At 35.4% G+C, this 20,208-nt stretch overlaps 2 protein-coding genes across 2 annotated transcripts; both read right to left on the minus strand.

Annotated features, from left to right (window-relative positions):
• Positions 1 to 569: 569 nt before the first annotated feature.
• LOC134236639 (uncharacterized) lies at positions 570 to 9,563 on the minus strand. The gene is made up of 2 exons (XM_062718813.1): positions 9,555 to 9,563; positions 570 to 9,044 (listed from the first exon to the last, which is right to left on the minus strand). Exons 1-2 carry the CDS (start codon positions 9,561 to 9,563, stop codon positions 570 to 572), a joined length of 8,484 nt encoding a protein of 2,827 aa, XP_062574797.1.
• A 1,585-nt stretch (positions 9,564 to 11,148) lies between these two features.
• Positions 11,149 to 15,387, minus strand: LOC134236638 (uncharacterized). Its single transcript, XM_062718812.1, has 2 exons — positions 12,725 to 15,387; positions 11,149 to 12,604 (listed from the first exon to the last, which is right to left on the minus strand). Exon 1 carries the CDS (start codon positions 15,379 to 15,381, stop codon positions 12,868 to 12,870), a length of 2,514 nt encoding a protein of 837 aa, XP_062574796.1. The 5' UTR covers positions 15,382 to 15,387; the 3' UTR covers positions 11,149 to 12,604; positions 12,725 to 12,867.
• Positions 15,388 to 20,208: the final 4,821 nt, after the last annotated feature.

Consider the following 20,208-nt stretch of genomic DNA (forward strand, 5'->3'; position numbering starts at 1 on the left):
AGCTATCAAAAATTCAGGCTTGTACAATATCCCTCTTCATCGTTTAAATAACTGAAAAGAACAGGAGAAGGACAAATAAAACATCAAATATATACAAACATAAATTTACTACAAATGTTAATTATATCTTCATTTGGCCCAGTTAGTAACTCTGCCTAAAATCCCTGCAATATATATACTAACGTATCTAAACTTATACATAATGTTAATTTGCTCCCTACTTAAGATTTTTCTTACACGTGTTTGTGTATCATTACAGAGTGCAATGTAAATCTGGCAACTAAATAAGCATTGTAAGCTGATTTTTATTTACAGATGTGTATTTACATTCCTTAAGAACAATCTATTCAGTTGCAATCATGAATGCTTTGATTTTGAAAGATAATTTATTCTGTTTCAAAACTTTCTAATCATATTCGGCTTTATTAATAGCTAAAATGAATAAAAATTGATATCTCCATATCTAAAGAAAAAAAAAGCACTTTGAATAAAAGAAATCATCTGCCATACCGGTAGTTCAGTGAACAAAAATCACTAACACATACTCTGTTCAAATATTAGGGGTTGTTTCAAATATCTAGGAATTTCAGAAGTAGAGCATCGTGATAACTGTAATATGTTGGAACTTTCTGAACATCAATCCTTATCGAACTAGATACATAAACATGATCTAAAATTGTTCCCCCCTCTGTTGTACTAAATGACACAAGCTGTCTGAAGTTTCGATCTCTCATAAATCTTTGAATCGGACCATTAGCTTTGGCATCTTCATTGAAATCTCCTATGATGATGCTGTCTTGATCATTTGTTTTCAACTTGTCAAGAACATTCTGAAGATTGTGAAGGAACGGTTTCATTTTTGCCGTACACGGTCGATATACAACCAACAACAAAACATTCTCCTTCAGTATTTTCACTGCTATTCCTTCAATATTCATCTTTGGCAGTTGCAGAACATCATTATAATCTTCCTCATGTTTCAAGTACAATCCAACTCCTCCACCCCTTGACAAATTGCGTAAACTCTGGTTTGAAACTGTGCTCTCTTCATATGCTTTCTCCCTAGGAAGATGATGAAACTGAAAACCCTGAAGTTCATAATTCTCGATTTTTTCTCCCGATCTTAGCCACGTCTCTGTCAAGCAAATAATGCTTGCTTGCCTAATCCTTGCATCGTTTTTCAGGTCTTCAAAATGATTGCTCAAGCTCTGTATATTATGCAGAACTATTTTCTTCCCATTGGCAAGTAAAGTTCGTGAAGAGTCAACAAAAGTATATTTCAGCATTTCGTTCAATGCTGCCTTTACCTCTGGGTCGGCATAAATAGTTTTTTGCAATTGAACAGGGTCTTCTGTATCAATAAAGAGTCCATTTTTTGAAGTAACTCTTGATAATGCAACATAAGCCTGACCTGGGGCAAAAACTTTGTCTAAATTAACAACAACGTTGTTTGTTGTCATCCCTTGCACCTTATGAGCTGTACATGCCCATGATAACTTAATTGGAAATTGGTGTCTTACCACCGTGGTTACCTTGTCTTTCATCTCTTCTTGTACTCTTTCTATGAACACTATGTTACCATCCTTTGTGTTTTGTCCGGACTTCTTCCCAACTTCCTTATTATCAAACACAACTCCTACAGCTTTGACAATTTTATCGCTGTTTTCTACAAAAGCAAACTGACAGATATGTCCCATTACTCCATTCACGAGCCCATCCTCGACATTACAATTTCTTGTGAGCATTACCCTGGCATTGACAGACAATATCAACGAGCTTGGAAGTCCATCGCTTTTCGATCTTGTCAAAGGTTTGTTTCTTAGCATGAGTTTCCCGGTTGTTTTGTCTTTTTTATAATCTTCAGCATCAATTTCCAGTAAATCTTCACAAGATTTCTTTAACATTGACAAATTAAATGTGTTAACCTCTTCGTTCGTAGAAAATACATGGAGAACATCTTCTGGTCCTTCCCTGATACAGTCTTCCAGCAGAGAACGTTGCTCTTGTGTTAATGGTTCATTTTTCTCTCTGACACGAAGGGAATTCAGAACTTCAGCAAAGCACATATCCTCTCTTTGTCTCATTATCTCTTCTAATTCAGTGACCTTAAACAAATCAAGCCAGTAGTCCATAGGATAACTCACATTTTCTTTGTAAAGTCTTTCATCTTTTCGCTGCTTTACAGGTGGAAGTTGGTAAAAGTCCCCAACAGCAATAACACATATCCCTCCAAACGGTTCTTTGCATTTCTTAATTTGCACCAGTCTCTCGTGTATATAGTACAGTAACCTTTTGTAAACCATTGATATCTCATCAATGATTAGAATTTGCAGATCCCCAATCTTTACTCTTAATTCACTGAGACTTTGTTCTCCAAGAGGTTCATACGGGAGTGGAAGATACTTGGTCAATGAAAACAAGTGATGAAGTGTATTTCCACCAATGTTGAAAGCCGCAGTGCCAGTAAATGCTGCGAGAAGAACTGATAGTCTATCTGGTTCAGACATTATCTGTGAAAGTAATCGTGATGCTTCATAATGGATGGCTTTTATCAAATGACTTTTTCCAGTTCCTGCACCCCCAGTAACAAATAAATGAAAGGGTTCACATTTTTCTCCTCCAATCTTTGAAAGACACCACTCACGCACCAAGTAAAATATTTCACTCTGTGTTTCATTCAACCTTTGTAGAACAGGTAACATTTCCTCTCTTGTAATTGCATTTTGCTGAATATGATACATGACATCTGCATTATATGTCTCGCTTTCGATTTCCGGTATAATATCCACATTTTCCTCTTGTGGTACTGAACTTTCCTTCCTCTGGGCTATACCTTCCCTTCTGAGAACCTCTGTTTCTGGACATATTCTTGACCACGCATCCTCTGGTTCACCAATCATCTCATAGGCTTCCTGCGCATTGTCAATCACATTTTCATTTTTTGCATAACGTGAATGATTGAAATCCACAATTGACTTCACCGACTCCTTTATTTTTCTGCCAGAAATTTTTACAAAGCCTGTCTCATAAAAATCCTCATATAAATCAAATCCCGGTGGTTTCAACTGTGCCTCTGTCCAATAAGGAAGAAAAAGTTGCAAAAGAGACTGATAGTATTTCTCCGACATTTTTTCAACATTGAATCTTGGATATCTAACAACAGCAGGTTGCGTTCTAGTTCTTCGTTGAACAAATCCTTTCCCATTTTGTAATTCAAACACATTTTCATTTTCCTTCTTAGGAACCTGAGATTTAGCAAGAACTCTGAACTCAGAACAAAATTCTGCAAGGCACATCTCATGGAAAATTGGTTTTTCTGGTCGGTTCAAATAACGTTCTATAATGTTGGTCATCCAAACTTCATTCTCGTCATCTTCTTCCTCATCAATTATTTCTATATCCTTTGATGATTTCTTCTTCAGAACAGATAATGGCTTACTTAAACGCATCGGGTTGTCCCCTACAGGCACAAATACAACTTTTCGAGAGCATTCTTTCATTTTTAAGTTACAGATTCTGTATACGGCTTCCTGGGCACTCACTTCTCTGTGATGTAAGTAAGCAGAACCAATTTTCTTCATAGTCTGTTTTGCGTCGAGATTTCCTTCCTCGGCTTCTAACTTTGTTTGTTTGAGTAACATACCCATTTCCCTCTCTGATTTTGATATATAGGAAACAATATAAACAATACAACTGAAAGGATCTAGTACAAACTGTATATCCATATTTGCATCCCAGGACTTCAGCAAACAACGGTTATATTGATTTGTCCATACCTCATGTGGGCATCGCTTGAGAACAATTGACCTTTTTGTCGATAACATGTTATAGGCTTCTTCATACAGTTCCTGCGTAAGTGACAGATTATCAAATAATTCCTCTGTTGTTTTGATTCTCTCATCTTCATTTTGTAACCTTTCCCAAACACTAAGTAATATCTCCTTTGCATATTCCTTGTTTACTTTTGACTCCGTTTCACACTCATTTGAGGTCTCTTCGTCCTGAGTACTTGTGATGAATGTCTTTTGAGATGGAGGCCTCGGGAAATTAAACCTACACTCTGTACCCTTCTTTTTGCAAGATTTTGAATGTTTCCTGCTATGTTGCTGCACATCTAAGACACTTTTCCTCAATTCTGCGTCATCACTCTCTGATGGTATAGCACATGACACATACCTGTCAATGAAGCTACATACAACCTCTTCACCATCAGAATCAATATTGGGTGCATTTTCAACCCAGTATAAGCAGTGCATATGAGGAGATCCTCTCTGCTGAAACTCTACTCTTTGAAAAAAGTCTATTACTTTTCCTATTGGTTCTGCTGGGGAAAGTATGACTTCCTTGTGAAATACTTGAAATCTATGGTCAAACATCCTAGCCACTGTGACTGGATTGCATCTTAGAACTTCATTTTTTTCTGACCATTCCATTTCATCAGGATTTCTGTTATCATTTTGCTGTTGTAATATAGCTTTAACAGCATCATTCCATCTGTACTCTGCTGCAGAAAACGAACAAAACCAAGTAGGGATGCCTAATTGTCGCAGCATTGCAAAGAGGTCCTTTTGAGCTGTTGCCCAATAAGCCGGTGTTCCTCTTATCGGTTGCATAAATCTTATTGCATTATCATTTCGCAGCAAACTACAGAGAGCAGCTGGATCTTGCAGCATGTTTATTGTTACAGGTTTCCTACTTGTACATTTTGACAGTGATTTTCGAAGTGAAATTTGTGTTTTTTCAATCACTTGGTTCAATTCAGACATGTACTGGCTGAAGAAAATGTAATTGGTATCTTTTGCAAACCTGTCATCTGCATTCATTAACCTATTGTTGAAATACCTAGAAAGTGTCAATCTTTCTGATCTTTCATCATTCCAGGAAAAACTACCACTTGGAAAAAGACAAGGAAATGCCTTTGCTTCATTGCCAGTTTCCTGTAACATTCGAATAGGGTTTTTCCCTTCACTTGGTGCAATATTGTACACATCATCAAAGTAGTGGTCTAAAACTTCCTGTGCAACATCAACAGGCTGTAAACATGTGTCAAATGAAACCATTTCCTCTTCAATTTCTTCGTTATCCTTTGCAATTACAACATCTGTCATCGCCTCATGATTCGCCAAACCTTCTGCCATAGCTGTTTCAATTCTTACATCCTTGTACCAAAGGTTGTTTAATTTCAAGTATGATAAAGCGGTCATGACATGGCTCATATTAACAAACTGATATTCAAAATAGCCTTTGTAATTCAATTTCCTTTTTAATTTAACACGTAACAACAAGTTTTCATCCTGTTTCATTGGTAAACTGGCAGTCTTTTTCATATCTGATGGCACACAAATAACAGGTCCATGAACATTTTTTTGCCCACCATGGGGTAGAGCCATGACCTTCATAAACGGTATGTGAATTGCAATCAAATGCTGTTCTAAACTGTTCAATTTAGACAACTCGGGTGGAATATCCTCCAGAATCATACTGTTGGCTGCTGCCTCAGCTGGTGCTTTGCCACTCATTATTTTCCTATGACATGTATAACAAATCCATAATGAAGATTTGGTACAGGCTTCTGGGCATGAGTAAGAACATTCATGTAAATACTTGTCTAATAAACATACGTTAGAAATAGTTCTTGCTGATTCACTTCTCTCGTACATCTGCCTTTCACAAGCTTGAACTTGACTTTTAAACAAAAGCCTATGGCAACACGTACAAACAAAATCAGGTCCCTCCATTGCATTTTTCTTAAACAATCTGATTACTTCTTCTTCATGTTCCAAATTCAGTTGCTTTAGCCTCCTTTTTTGTGACACCTTTTCTTTTTTCTTCCTTTTCGTTTCTGCCGATGAGTGATATCCATCCATACTACGTTTCTTCACTTTTGATTGGACTTCCGTATCAGTCTGATATCTCCTTGCTGCTCTTCCCTTCACAATTGCTTTAAAAGTTTCATTTGTACTGTATCTTAGAACATTGGCAGCTTTGTTTTTTATCCTATATGCTTCATTCTCTTTGTATTTTTTTAATACTCCTTGTTTTACTCTCGACTTGTGTATCAGGTCTGTTTTGTACTTTTCTCTGCTTCTTCTCTTAACTTTTTCCCGATGTTCTAAATCTGTCCTGTACTTGTCAGTACTTGCCTTTTTCACATTTCCCTGGTGTTCTAAGTTTGTCTTGTACTTTTCAGTACTTGCCTTTTTTACATTTTCCCGATGTTCCAAATCTGTCCTGTACTTGTCAGTACTTGCCTTTTTTACATTTTCTTGGTGTTCTAAGTTTGTGTTGTACTTTGCAGTACTTGCCTTTTTTACATTTTCCTGGTGTTCCAAGTTTGTCTTGTACTTTTCAGTACTAGCTTTCTTGACATTTTCCTGATGTTCAGTGTCCGTCCTGTACTTTTCTTTGCCCCGTTCCTTCGCTTGTTCTCTGTACTGAGCATCACACTTGTACTTATATAAACTTTTTCCCTTCTTCTCCTCTCTGTGTTCAGCGTCAGTCGAGTACTTCAGTTTATTTCTTTCCTTACTTGCTCGTTGTACTTCCTTTCGTAATTCTGAATCTAAAGCACGATACCTGTCTTTGTTCTTCATCTGAGTTTTTAACTTAAACTCTGCATTTAAGTACATGTTTTTCTTTTGCGCCAACATTTTCCCCCGAAACTCTTCACTTTCCCTGTACTTTTTCCTAAATGTGTCTCTGCGAGTTTCTTTTGACTTTAATGGTCTTTTCATTTTACAGGCATTTCGTTTTCCTTTCATTCGATCTCGATTTCCCCTGCGTAAGTTATACTCTCTCCTCTTTGAACCGTTTCTGATGAATGAATCGCTTTTCGACATCCTCGCAACTACACTTAAAACCACATCATAATGGTTCTGCTGTCTGTGGTATAAATAAATAGCCTCATCATGTTCAACCGGTTCATGATTTGGTTCTTCTCCACTGAATTGAATCCATTTCATATCTGAATAAGTATAAATGTCTATATTCAGCATGTGCGACATTGCAAGAATCTCCAATTCAGTAGCCCATATACCGTCCTCTGACATTTTACTGGAAAGTAAGTATGACCTTAAAGACCCCTCACACCTCATAAACTGCTGAAATTTTTTTTCATATTTCAACAAGTGTTGACAAACAGCTTTTCGAAGATGCTGATGATAGTTCTCAGAGTTTGTAAGACTATATGATATTGCCCTGAAAAAACAATTTCCATCTCCTTCTATTTCTTTACAGTTGCTTGGTATATCCATGTCTTTTATGGACACTGCATCATTTTCACATCTAGAAACAGAATAGGAAAATCCCAACTCTTTGCACAACTCCCTTTGTTTCTGTACCGACAAAGGAGTAAAATCATGTTGTTTGACTTCCTCACCCATTAAAATTACTTCATATGTCTGCAATACATCCGACTGTTCTGACAATAACTCATACTGATTTGAATCTTTCAATGCTCCTGAATATCTCCAAGTTTCTTCATCCATTGATTGCTTTAACATTGAAGCACCTTGCGTAAAACCTACATTTGCTTCTGACTGTTCTTCAAAACCTTCAACCTCATAAACATCTGCAATAGCAAAATGCTTCAATGAACACAAAACTCCAGTTAATTCACATTCAACAGTTCTTGAAAAGCCCATAGAAAGAGCCAGAGATCTAAGATGCAAGTACACATCCTGAACATCCTTTAACAAGATTCTTGTACTTTTCCCTCTGACACTTAAATATCCACGAGAGCACCGTGCATGTGAATCAAATATGAAAAAGCCATCAGTAGTTTTTCCTATTAAAAGGGTATTTCCCCCAAAACACACAAAACACCCATGCGTCTCAGTAAGTGCCAACTGGAGAGCTTCAAAAAGAGGATAAGCATTAAATTCTTCATAACATGGCTCCTCCTCTGATAAGCTGATGAAACTTGGTACCGAGACCTTCACAGTAAAGTCAAATGTGTTGCTAAAGCATTCAAAATACTGTGGTAACTCATCAACTAACAAATACCTACTTGTAATTGAAGAACAGTTCTGCAGGTATGTGTAAAGTTCATCTCCATTCACTAAAACTTTGTTGATATCAGCTGTTTGCCATATTTGTGCACTTTTCAGAAGATTATAAGCTAAACCTGATAAACAATTTGCCACACATTGAGTTCCTGCAGTGTCGCCAAACATAGGATCTGCTTGATGGAAAGAGCCCTGAACAGATACATTGTACAAACTTCTTGCTTTTAAATCATCATTTCCCTCATCCTGCACACTACAACCTTCTCTCTGATCAAGTTGTTCATTTACATCTTTTATATCCCAACTTTTACAATTTTTATCCTCACCCACTTTTTGAAATACCTTACTCTCATTTGTTTCCTTCATTTCTTCCTTATCATCAGTTTTATCATTTGACTCTCTGACATTTTCTATGATCTCTGTATCATCTCTGAAATCCATCATACTTTCTACAGTCTCCAACATATCTCTTTCCCTTTTTATACTTTCTATTATATCAGGTTTTTCGTTCAAGTTTCCTTTTGATATTCGTTCAGTTTCTATTTTAGAATTCGTTAAAGTTCCTTCATCTTTTGATATTCTACTGGTCTCCTCCATCCTGGAGGTATCCAGCTGCGCCTGTCCTGCTGGATCAGACATATGCACTATGTCCGATCCAGGTGCCCTCTGTGGAGCACAAACCCACGGTGGGGAGTCAGTGGACGGTGCCTTGCCCTCGTCATGGACAAACAGACGACTTCCCCGAGGAGGTGACAACCTCGGGGCAGGTGAATGCATTTTCACTCGAGGTGAGGCCTGCACCCTGGCCAGGGGTTTTTCCTCTTTAGGTGGAAACCCCATCGAACCAAGCCCCGGAAAATTACCGGGAGGAGCTGAATCAGCTCCATCCACTGTCCCACAGGGAACAGTGGACTGTTGTGGCAGCAAAGCTGAGACTTCATCAGGCAGAATCCCTGCAGGCTTTTGCCTCTGTTCTCTTTTTCTTATTTTGTCTTGTAGCATTCGCTGTCTTGTAGACATTTTCTTTCTCTTTGCCATCTGAAAAAACATTGACAATATACCATAGATTACTACAACTGCCCTAAAGAAAATTATTTCCTTATATTAAAAGTAATACCAGCTGTTTGAAAGCCAATTATTGATTGAAACAAACAACTTAAAGCTATATATGGCATATCTGAGTCAAAAAATAAAAACACAAGATTAATTGTAGATTTACCAGATATTTGTTACTTACCTCCGAATTAATTAAATATCACCACAAGTCTATAATTAAATTGAATTTACACTGTGTCTGGTATTTTTATGCGAGTCGGAAATAATTCGGTTATTGTTTTAAATCTGTGATATCTATGAAACGCGATTGATTTAAATTGTGTAATTTACAGGAAAGCCCTATCTTTATATAAAGTAACAAAATAAATAAAAAGATCTTTTAAATCTTAGTTAGTCTGAACTTATAAAAAAATACGCCATATATGACTTTAAATGATTTGAAACACATGAAAAGTATAATGAAACAAGAGGCCCATGGGCCACATCGCTCACCTGAGCCATCTTGGCCCATCTTTTCAAATTTAAAAAGTTTTTTTTCTTTAAATGCCTTCTGACTTGAAATATTTTATGACTTTTAATATTCTTGCATCATTAAAACTGAACCCAAATGTGTCAATATACATGTTTACTGAATCCATTCAATGATTTGGATGCTTAAAATTCCAATTTTAACTAATTGTGTTCTTTATACCAAGAAGTTTTAACATCTAGGCTTCCGACATGATGCATGCACATACCGTAATTCCAATTATGAGCCAAAGATTGTTCATTAATTACAGCATTTTGCATTCAGATTGATGAGTGCAATCAGTTACTAACCTTCCTTCAGCAAATGTCGCCCGCGTGGCGCAGTGGTTAGAGCGTCTGCTCTAGAGTCGCGAAGTAAGGAGTCAATCCTTACATCGCGGGTTCGAATCCCACTGCGGGACGTGGAGACCGGTCCTTCGGATGAGACCGTATAAACCAAGGCCCCGTGTCGCAGTAGATGCTGGCACGAAAAAGATCCCTCACTGCTCAAAGAGCCTGAGTGTTGAACATAGGTCAAAATTTGTAGCCCTCCACCGGCAAGTGGTGGCGTCCCCATACGAGTGAAACATTTTCGAGAGGGACGTTAAACAACATACAATCAATCAATCAATCCTTCAGCAAATAAGAAAAATGCATGATTGTGCCTAAAACTTTATTCAGAAAGTTTTGGAATTCTAAAGTTATTATTTGTAGGCAACAATATGAGTAAAATAACATAAAATGTTCAAAACAAGGTGGTACATATTAAACTATGTTGACACATTTGATATTAGAATATACACAATTTTAAAATACATTTCTTATTTTGAAACTCATTTTCATGCACATACATACATGTGAAGTACCAGGTAGTATTAAATTAAGTCAAAAACATCATTAAATCAGTAGATGTTTAATTAAATTTAAAACATAATGATTGTAAATGACAATAAATCTTAGTAAAGAGTATTACTATATAAAGAAAGCACATTTGAAAATGCAGTCAAAATATGCATATTTGTCTAATTAAATATATAAATCACTTAAAAAAAAATACAATAACTCAATGTACATACCTTTTCCAATGAAAGCGAAAACGAAAACGGGAAAGGTTTGTGTGTAAGTGATTAAAAAAGATTTTTCAGGTTTTACCTGGATGTGCATAGTACCTTATGTTTACATAATTGCATTACCACTGAACCCCTGATTCAAAGAATCTTGTTAAACAATTTAGGGGAGCGCTTTTATTCGTCTTAAGTTTTTTATTATAGATGTATCATATTATATGTGCAATTATATTCATCAGTAATTTTTTGTCTTCTAAAAGAGGTAGGTTTACCTCCCTTTATGGGCTGGCCATTGACCTCCTCTTTCCATACTTACCTTTAAATCATAGATTTTGTACACATTAAATTTGTTCTTTAGTCCCCTGATGTTCTCAAAATTCTACATGACCTGATACGTCTTATTCATTTGAATCAAGGAATCTGAGTTTTCATATATAAAATTCAGCTGACTGTGACAATGTAGTGACATTTTTAAACTGTAAGCATCGCATGTTATTTACACAAGTTTTTTTTTAAGAAGCATAATTTACAAAGAAGTTCATAGTACAAATAAGAATTATTATCATTAAGTAAAATATATCTAATATTTTGTATGTGCAGTCTTATCATGATTTTCTAACTTATAATCAAATTAAGAAAACTAAACAACCAGGCACAAATCCAAAGTAAAAGTGCAAAAAAATATTTCAGCAAAAGATTAAAGGCATGCAGTCAATGGAGACATTCAACTTAATGGTTTCCCCATTTTCTACGATGACACATATTTAATTTTTGCAATGATATATCTGGCATTAATTATGAGAAGATGGGTATCACACAAAGAAGGCTAGCTGGAAGAGTCAGATCGAATCACAGTTAATGGAATGCTCTAGAGTCACAATCACTGCAGTCTATCAAAGAGTGTCCTTCAATGTTCTTCAAGAAAGATTACAAAATATCAGGATAAAAGAATTCCCAACACAAAATTGTGTTGTCGGTATTTAAATCCAAATGTCATACTAAGGGCAGATGATTCTCAATTTCTGAAACATAATTATTGTTTGTACATGTAAGATATATGAACTCTATAAATGGTAATACACATGTACACTGAATTGTACACAGAATAGACAAGATACATCCAATACAATATTCTACAAAATGATATTATGCACTATTATTTTGAATATACATGTACATGTAGATTATTACTTGTAAAAAAAAAATAAAGTAAAAAAAAATCAATTTCACAAACTTGGCATTCAGTAAAGTTGTTACACATATACATGTGGATTGAAAAAATGTTAACAATTTTACAAATTTTCTGATATAAAATCAACAGTTGATCAACTGACAATGGCCAAAAAAGCAATTATTCGTGAATATGACAATCTTTCATTTTAATTTAAATATGCATTAAGAATTTAGCACAAATTGTAGTCATAGCAAAAAATATGAAATTATCTAATTTTACGAATAAAATCTTAAGAAAGTAAATATATATACATGTACATAAATACAATAAGAATTCAATAATAATTATGTAATTAACAAACAGGTCTAAAAGGTAAATGTATTCATCTAAAAACAGATGTGTTATATAATACAAAGATAAAGTACAAAATTCAAATTTTCAAACAGTGGGTTGTTTTTAAAAATGTCCAAATAAGGCTAATACCCCAACAAGGGAATAAGAGAAGACATACATGTACTTTGATCTCTGTAACCTAGCTACAATTATTGCAAATGGCCAAAGGGATGGCCTGAATTTTGCTGACGTGTAATTAGCTGAAGGTCATGTTAATCTCTAGTGAGTCAAGAACACAATTACCCACTGTTCAAGCTTTAAAATGTTTTGGATCAAAGAATACTTAACTTCTTAGTCATATTAATTACTGAATGATCTTGTACAATCATTACATCCAATTAGATATATCACGACAGATCTCTTTTTCATAAGAAACCTTAATTTGCCAAAGTATATATAACCTAATATATTCACCCAAAACCAAAAACATAAACATATAAACTTTGTGACCTTGATCTAAATCCTTTTAGCTGCTTGTCATGACAGCATATTAAATTAAATTAACTTTGACAAATTAAGACACAGGCAGATGGACATGTTGAATCCAGTATACCCCCAAAAATTTGAGGGGTATACTAAGATGGGACAAAGGATTGAGGGAGGGGGCATATTTATGGATCTCCCTCTGCTCTTTTTTACTTTCGTGCCCCATTGTATTTAGTGCTTACGTCTTATCAAATGCACAGTACACCATTTTATGATCTGACCAGTATGCTTCAATCACGTCTGTTTCACATGGTGATATGTTTGTAAAAATCAAGTCAAGTTTCGAACCAGAGTCATGAGTAATCTTACGCACAATTTGTTTACAGCTGAAGCCTCTTTCCATAAAAGTTAGAAAGTCTGTATGCCCAGCAAACAAATCAAAATTAAAATCTCCTAAGAATACCAAGTCTTTCTGTTGATCAATCAAGGGCTTTATATGCACATTCATATCCTGTTTGAATTCCCCAAAAGAGCAAGATGGATATTTGTAAATAACTACAACTTGGACATCTCTACTTTGGTTTACATGTATATTTACCATGATGAACTCCATGGAACCAGTGTTCAGCTTTGAGATGCAGGTTGTGTTGTAGACATTTTTCACATAAACTGCTGTTCCATGATAAGGGCGCCTGTCCATATTATCTGTAGTCTCATGGTTAAATACTGCTGTGTATCCCTGCAGTTGATAATTTTCAGCTACATCAACACTAGTTAATCTTGTCTCTGAGAATCCAACTACATCTGATGCAACAATATTTGGTTCATCTTGAATTTGTTGGAAGTGTTTATGAAGTGATCTACAGTTGTTGAAAGCAATTTTAAAAGAATTAAAGTCAACTTGGTATAATGGGACGTAACAAAGTAGCAGCGGCACATCTTTTTTCATTCTTTCCATTTCCTCTACCACTTGTTCATCCATAGCCAATGCCTGCTCATTGAAGTTTAGGATGTGCAGATGATTCACTGATCGTACTCGACTTAGTGCTACATAGTGAATATGTGCATTTTTCCTCACTCTAGTCTGAGACAAATCAATTACAATTTCATCAACAGTGCAACCTTGCGCTTTATGAACTGTTTTCCCTGCAGCTGGGCGTAACGGAAATTGAATTCTCTGAAAAGTATTGTAATTCAATACAAAAGACCTCTGAACTTCAAAAATTGGTGTCCAGTCCACATTAATCCCATCATGATACAAATGTTTGTATTTCTTGCGAGTAATTTTTCCAATAGCAGCATCAAAAAAATTGACCCACACGATGCTTGGTCTTGATATTCCTTCTATTCTTCTTTCAATTAATTGTACCTTACATGTTGATCCATTTGTTAGACCATCAGATACATCAACATTGACTGAGATATCATAGATCATCCCAATAGCAAGAATCAGTTTTTGCATCAAATTAGCAGTTTTGCTAACATCATCTGCTTTAGATAGAGATCTCAGCAGCTTTTCCTTAAGTTCCTTTGAATAATCCTTTAGAACTGTATCCACTGAATTCACTGTAACCTTTTCTCCTTCAAGTTTTTCAATCAACTGATTGTTGTATGCATCTACTTTAGAATTCTGTGTAAAGAGATGAGGAGCATGATGTGGATAATTGTCACTCGTTTCTGTTATCATGCATCTGTGTATTACATTCATATCTTCTTCTGTCATGATATTGTAACGAAGGCGATTTAGAAGTTGAGCAAACTCAAGATCGTCTTTCTGGCGCATTATTTCATCCAACTCAAAAATGCAAAAATGCTCCTTCCAGAGATTGTTTGCAAGAGCTTGAGCATCATGATTTAAATCTTGAAAGATCCAACGGTCCATCACAGGTTTAAGTTGGAAAAAATCACCAACAGCAATGATACTTATACCACCAAATGGTTTCTTGATGCCTGTGAGAAGTTGTAGACGACTGTCAATGAGTGCTAATGATCTATTACCAACCATTGATATCTCATCAATAATGATCATTTTTAGGTTTTTGTACTTGGTACGAAAAGTGTTCAATTCATCACAGTGCAAGCTTTGTTGACTTTGATTAATTTTTTGATGGAAAGCAGATGCTATAGTTGCTCCTCCAATGTTGTATGCCGCTTTGCCAGTATAAGCACAAAGAAGTACTCTTATGTCATCTGGATTTTCACCTTCTGTGGAACATAGATATCTGTGCAGAGCTTGATAAAGTGCTCTTATCAAAACAGATTTGCCAACACCAGCACCTCCAGATAAAAATGAATAAATAGGTTCTGTCTTGGTTTTTACCCAGTGCAGGACATGATTGAAAAATTCCCGCTGCTTTACATTTAGACTTCCTAAAAGTTTCAGGTATTCATTGTCTGGTAATCTAACAGAACTTTCTTCAGTTATTTGTCTTGTTGATGGAATGCCAAGGTCAGATCCTATATCATACTGTCTCTGTTCAATAGGCCTCTCAGGATTAAATTGAACAAAGTTTTCAGATTCAAGAGATCCCTCATTTTCATCTTCTGCCTCTCTTTGCTGAGCATCTGGTGCCAATTCATCAAAAGCTTCTGAAAAGTCCTCATTTGCCATTTGCAAAGCTGCATCAAGCTGTTCAGCATTGAATTCATATTCCATGACCTTGTGCGTAAGAAACGACTTCTTCAGATGAAATGACTTCTCAAATGTCTCCATCCCTGATATTAGATCAACGGATTCATTTCGCCAAGGCATGAACAACATGAGTTTTTCTCTGTAGTAATTTTCTGGATCAGTTTTGATATTAAATCGGACATATCTAATTACCCTTGGCATTTTACGACGTCTGATCTTTATGCCATTTCTCAGTGTAACTAATGTATCACTTTCACCAAATTCGAGATCTGAATTGTCATCATCTGACTGATTGTCCTGATCATCATCATTCACTTCATTTTCAGCGAACTCTTTTTCGGTATCTTTAGGAAATACAACATCTAGCTGTGATACGTAATCGGCTAAGCACCAGTTTTCAAGCTGCTTTGGGCGTTTTGCATACCGTTTAATTACATTGCTGCATTCCACATCTGTAGAATTTGGTGTCAACTTTTCTAATTCAGCATCTGTTTTGATGAGAATTACTCGGTCATCTGATGGACTTGTGTTGATAAAAACAACATCCCTTGAAGCTTTTGTCATTGGCATTTGTAACACTAAATATGCTGCTTCTTGTGCTCCAACTTCTACACTATTGAGAAAATGATTTCCAATATGACGTACCTGTCTTTTTATGTCAAGATTTCCTTCTCTAGCTTCTTTTGCAGCTCTGTTAAGTAAATCGCTCATCCCTCTTTGTGATTTACTTATATAAGAAACAATATACATGGCACACGCATATGGGTCCAAAATATACTGAATGTCAATGTTAGCTTTCCAAGCATCAAGAACAACACTATTGTATGAGTTTACCCTCATATCACATGGACTTCTTTTTAAAAAAACCTTTGGACCTCTCAGTGAACTTCTTATGGATTTAATGTAATCTTCCTCGGATATCTTAAGTACTGTGCTCAGGAGTTCCTTGTAGGGCAAATCACATCCATTTTTCATATCATTTAGCTGTTTTTGAATATCATCATACATTTTCTTGTACTTATCAACATCACACTCTAGTGGCTCCAAAATCAAAGTCTCTTCAAGAGGAGGAAGGGGAAAACCAAATCGACATACAGCTTTACCTCTCTTTTTGCATGTCTGTGAATGTTTGTGCACTTGCAAGTCAGTCAAATCATCCTCTTCATTCTTTTCACATTTCAGGTAATTATCTACATAATTTACTATTACCTGTTCATTGTTTTCATGATATTTTGGTGCATTTTCTATCCAAACAATCATATGAATATGTGGTGATCCTCTTTGCTGAAATTCAGTTCTGTAGAAGAAGTCTTTTACAATCCCAATTGGATGGTGATCACTTCTCAACACTGAATTCATAAACATACGGAATCTATGATCAAAGTACCTGGAGCAAGTGATTGGATCTTTTTGTACTAATTTTGATTTTTCAAACCAAGTCATACTGTCGATTTCTTCATCAGTGTATTCTTTTCCATCATTTAACACTCCAAGTGCTCTGATGAGATCATTCCATCTTGTATCTGCAGCAGACAGTGACATAAACCATGTTGGTAGACCTAGCTGTCTTATCATAGCAAATACATCTTTTTTTCTAGTCTCAAGATATGCAGGTGAATTTCGTAACTGTCTGAACACAAAAAAACCTTCATCATGTCTAACAAGATTATTCACATTTTCAGGATTCTTCATTTCATTTGCTGTCATGGATTTTCCTTTGGTTTTACATTTTCTAAGAGCCAGATTGCATTTGTCTGTAACTTGCTTCATTTGTATTTTTTTCAACTTGAAAAACAAATTTGGAACAGACTGGGCAGCACGTCTATCAACACTTCTTAATTCCCATTTAGCAATATCTGCATAGGACACACGTACTTGTCTTTCATCATCTTGTAATCTTCCCTTTCCACAAAAAATTGTTGGAAATGATAAATACTCAGCTGTTTGATCTTGATATAAACTAAGTGGGCGTTGTCCCTCACCTGGAGCAAATGTGTAAACCTGATTCATGTCTCGTGAAGCATCATCTAACAGAGTGTCACAATTACCATCTCTACCAACTCCATCTACTTCACAGAATTCATCAACATCATTATCAACCGTCTCATCATCATCATCAGTATTTTGATCTCTTCTCATTTGTGTTTTCACAAATTCCTGAACAATTTCACTTGCTGAAGTTGTTATTTCTTGAAACCAGTTGTCATCAACATTGATATTTGCATTCTTGTAAAAGTCACTATTGTTCATAAGCCAGTGCAACGCCATCATTACTTTTGTTGGTCGTACATTTTCATGATAATCACATTTTTGATATGACAACTTTTTCTTTAGTTTGACAGGAACTGTGACATTTTCATCTAATTTTCTTGGCAGACTATTTACAGTAGGTTGAATATCAACAGGAACATTCACAATATTTCCCCTAACAGAATATTGTCCACCCCTTGGCAACTCTCTTATTTGCATAAAAGGTATCCTCAGTGATACAAGCCTTTCTTCTAAAGGAAACAAATCTAATTGCATTGGCTTAAGTGGCCACATCATACCATTTAAGACAGACAACTTTGGAATTTTGTTTTCTCTTATTGATGAAGAACAAGTATTGCAAATCCATTCCATATTTTCAACAGAGACAGTGTTTGTAAGAAACTTGCTTTTACACTCATCATCTAGTTTGAGGTTTTCCACTTTAGAAACACTTTCTTTGAACCATGTTTGCTGACAACATGAGCATACAAAAATTGGACCATGTCTAATCTGTTCATGAAAATTTTGAATGCAATCCCCTATATCTGCTCCAAATCTTTTCCGTCTTTTTTGTTCATTTACTTTTTCACAATACTCTTTATCTGCTCTTTGCTTCTGTTTCTGTTCCTTATTTAACAATCTCTCATTTTCTCTAAATGACACGTTACTTCGTTTAGCTTTCTTTATTAACCTTTCCTTTTCAAGAACAATTGGGTTTTCTCTGCATTTTCTTTTTGAAATTCTACTGCCCTCTTTTTCTTTTTCTTGCACTTCAACATTCTGACGTTTTAACTTTCTACCTGTAGTATTCATTTTCCTTTCTTTGTGTTTAATTTCAATATCTTGTCGCTTTAACTTTCTACCAGCAGTATTCATTTTCCTTTCTTTCTCTTTAATTTCAACATCTTGTCGCTTTAACTTTCTACCAGCAGTATTCATTTCCCTTTCTTTCTCTTTTATTTCTACATTTTGTCGCTTTAACTTTCTTGCAAACTTATCCATTTCCCTTTCTTTCTCTTTAATTTCTACATTCTGTCGTTTTAACTTTCTACCTGTAGTATTCATTTTCCTTTCTTTTTCTTTAATTTCAGTATCTTGTCGCTTTAACTTTCTACCAGCAGTATTCATTTTCCTTTCTTTCTCTTTAATTTCAACATCTTGTCGCTTTGACTTTCTACCAGCAGTATTCATTTCCCTTTCTTTCTCTTTTATTTCTACATTTTGTCGCTTTAACTTTCTTGCAAACTTATCCATTTTCCTTTCTTTCTCTTTAATTTCAACTTTCGCTTTGACTTTTTAATTTCATTTTGTCGCTTTAACTTTCTTATTTTCCCTTTCTTTCTCTTTAATTTCTACATTCTGTCGTTTTAACTTTCTACCTGTAGTATTCATTTCCCTTTCTTTCTCTTTTATTTCTACATTCTGTCGTTTTAACTTTCTAGCAGCTGCATCTCTTTCCTTTTCTTTTTCTCTTATTTCAGCATTCTGCCTTTTTAATTTCCTTGCAAATGCTGCAATTTCAGTCTCTCTGCTTTTTATATCATCATTTTGTCTTCTCAACTTTTTTGAAAGTGCTTCTTTGTTTCTTTCTACTTGCTTAAATTGTACATTCTGTCTTTTTCTCCTCATATACTCTCTCATATACCTTTTTTTGCATGGGTTTTGATCTGCATTTGTCACAGATGAGAGATGATCATCCATTTTGTAAAATCTTTTCTGTAATGGGCTTTTTTCTGGAAAACTATGATGCAAAGTCTTGATCGAGATTGGCAAGATTTCAAACTGCATTGCAAAGTCTATATGCATGCTGTTGTACATCCTGTACAAATATGACACCAAATCATCAATACTCGTGCTATGTACTAGTACTGATTTACCATCACAGGCAGACATGCCAGCACTGTCATGGGAATGAGAGTCAAAAAAGTAATATTCATTGTCTGACACTTTGTATATACTAGAACAAATTGCCCCGATCATTATCAGCAAATATCTAGAAACCTGAAATGCCTCCTCTATTGCTTGATGTAATGATTTCACTTGGCTGTTTTGTTCGTCAGAGACAAGTAATCCCCACATGGTTTCAAATTTCTCAATGACATGATGATTTTCTCCCAAAGTTAAGTTACTTGGCAACTCATCAAATTTAAGCAGTTTGTTAAAGAACATTTGTCTTTGCAGCAAATTCTTGACCAACATAACATACACCTGATCTCCTGCTATCAAAATGCTATCAATAAATTCTGTGGAGAATGAAAATCCTTCATAACTTTTCATCAACATAGTAAGAGCATTGCAGGTACACTGACTTCCTCTAGAAAATGATGTAAACCTTGCATCTCCTTGATGAAATGACCCAAATACTAATTTTGTATTGCATACCTGGTTGTCTTCTTGACTACATGATTTACTTTCTTCAGCCATTACACCATGATTATGTAGTACAGTTTTAGTGATCAAGGCATTGTTTGTCCATTTTTGTTCAATATTGTTTTGCAAATTCTTTTCATGAGATTCATTGAGCAGATTCATATCACAAAGTTCATTGAGCAGATTCATTTCACAAGTTTTTTGGTTTTCCTGTTTTTTTTGTAACCTGAGGGCAGGCTCCTCAGGGTCAACATTGGTTTTACTGTTTTTCACGAGGCCAGTCTCCTCAGTCATTCTAATGTCATACATTGTTTTACTGTTTTTTGA

Source organism: Saccostrea cucullata, unplaced genomic scaffold (genome assembly GCF_032062105.1).
Source record: "Saccostrea cucullata isolate Sc308-1 unplaced genomic scaffold, CSIRO_AGI_Scuc_v1 ctg8771, whole genome shotgun sequence".
NCBI lineage: Eukaryota > Metazoa > Mollusca > Bivalvia > Ostreida > Ostreidae > Saccostrea > Saccostrea cuccullata.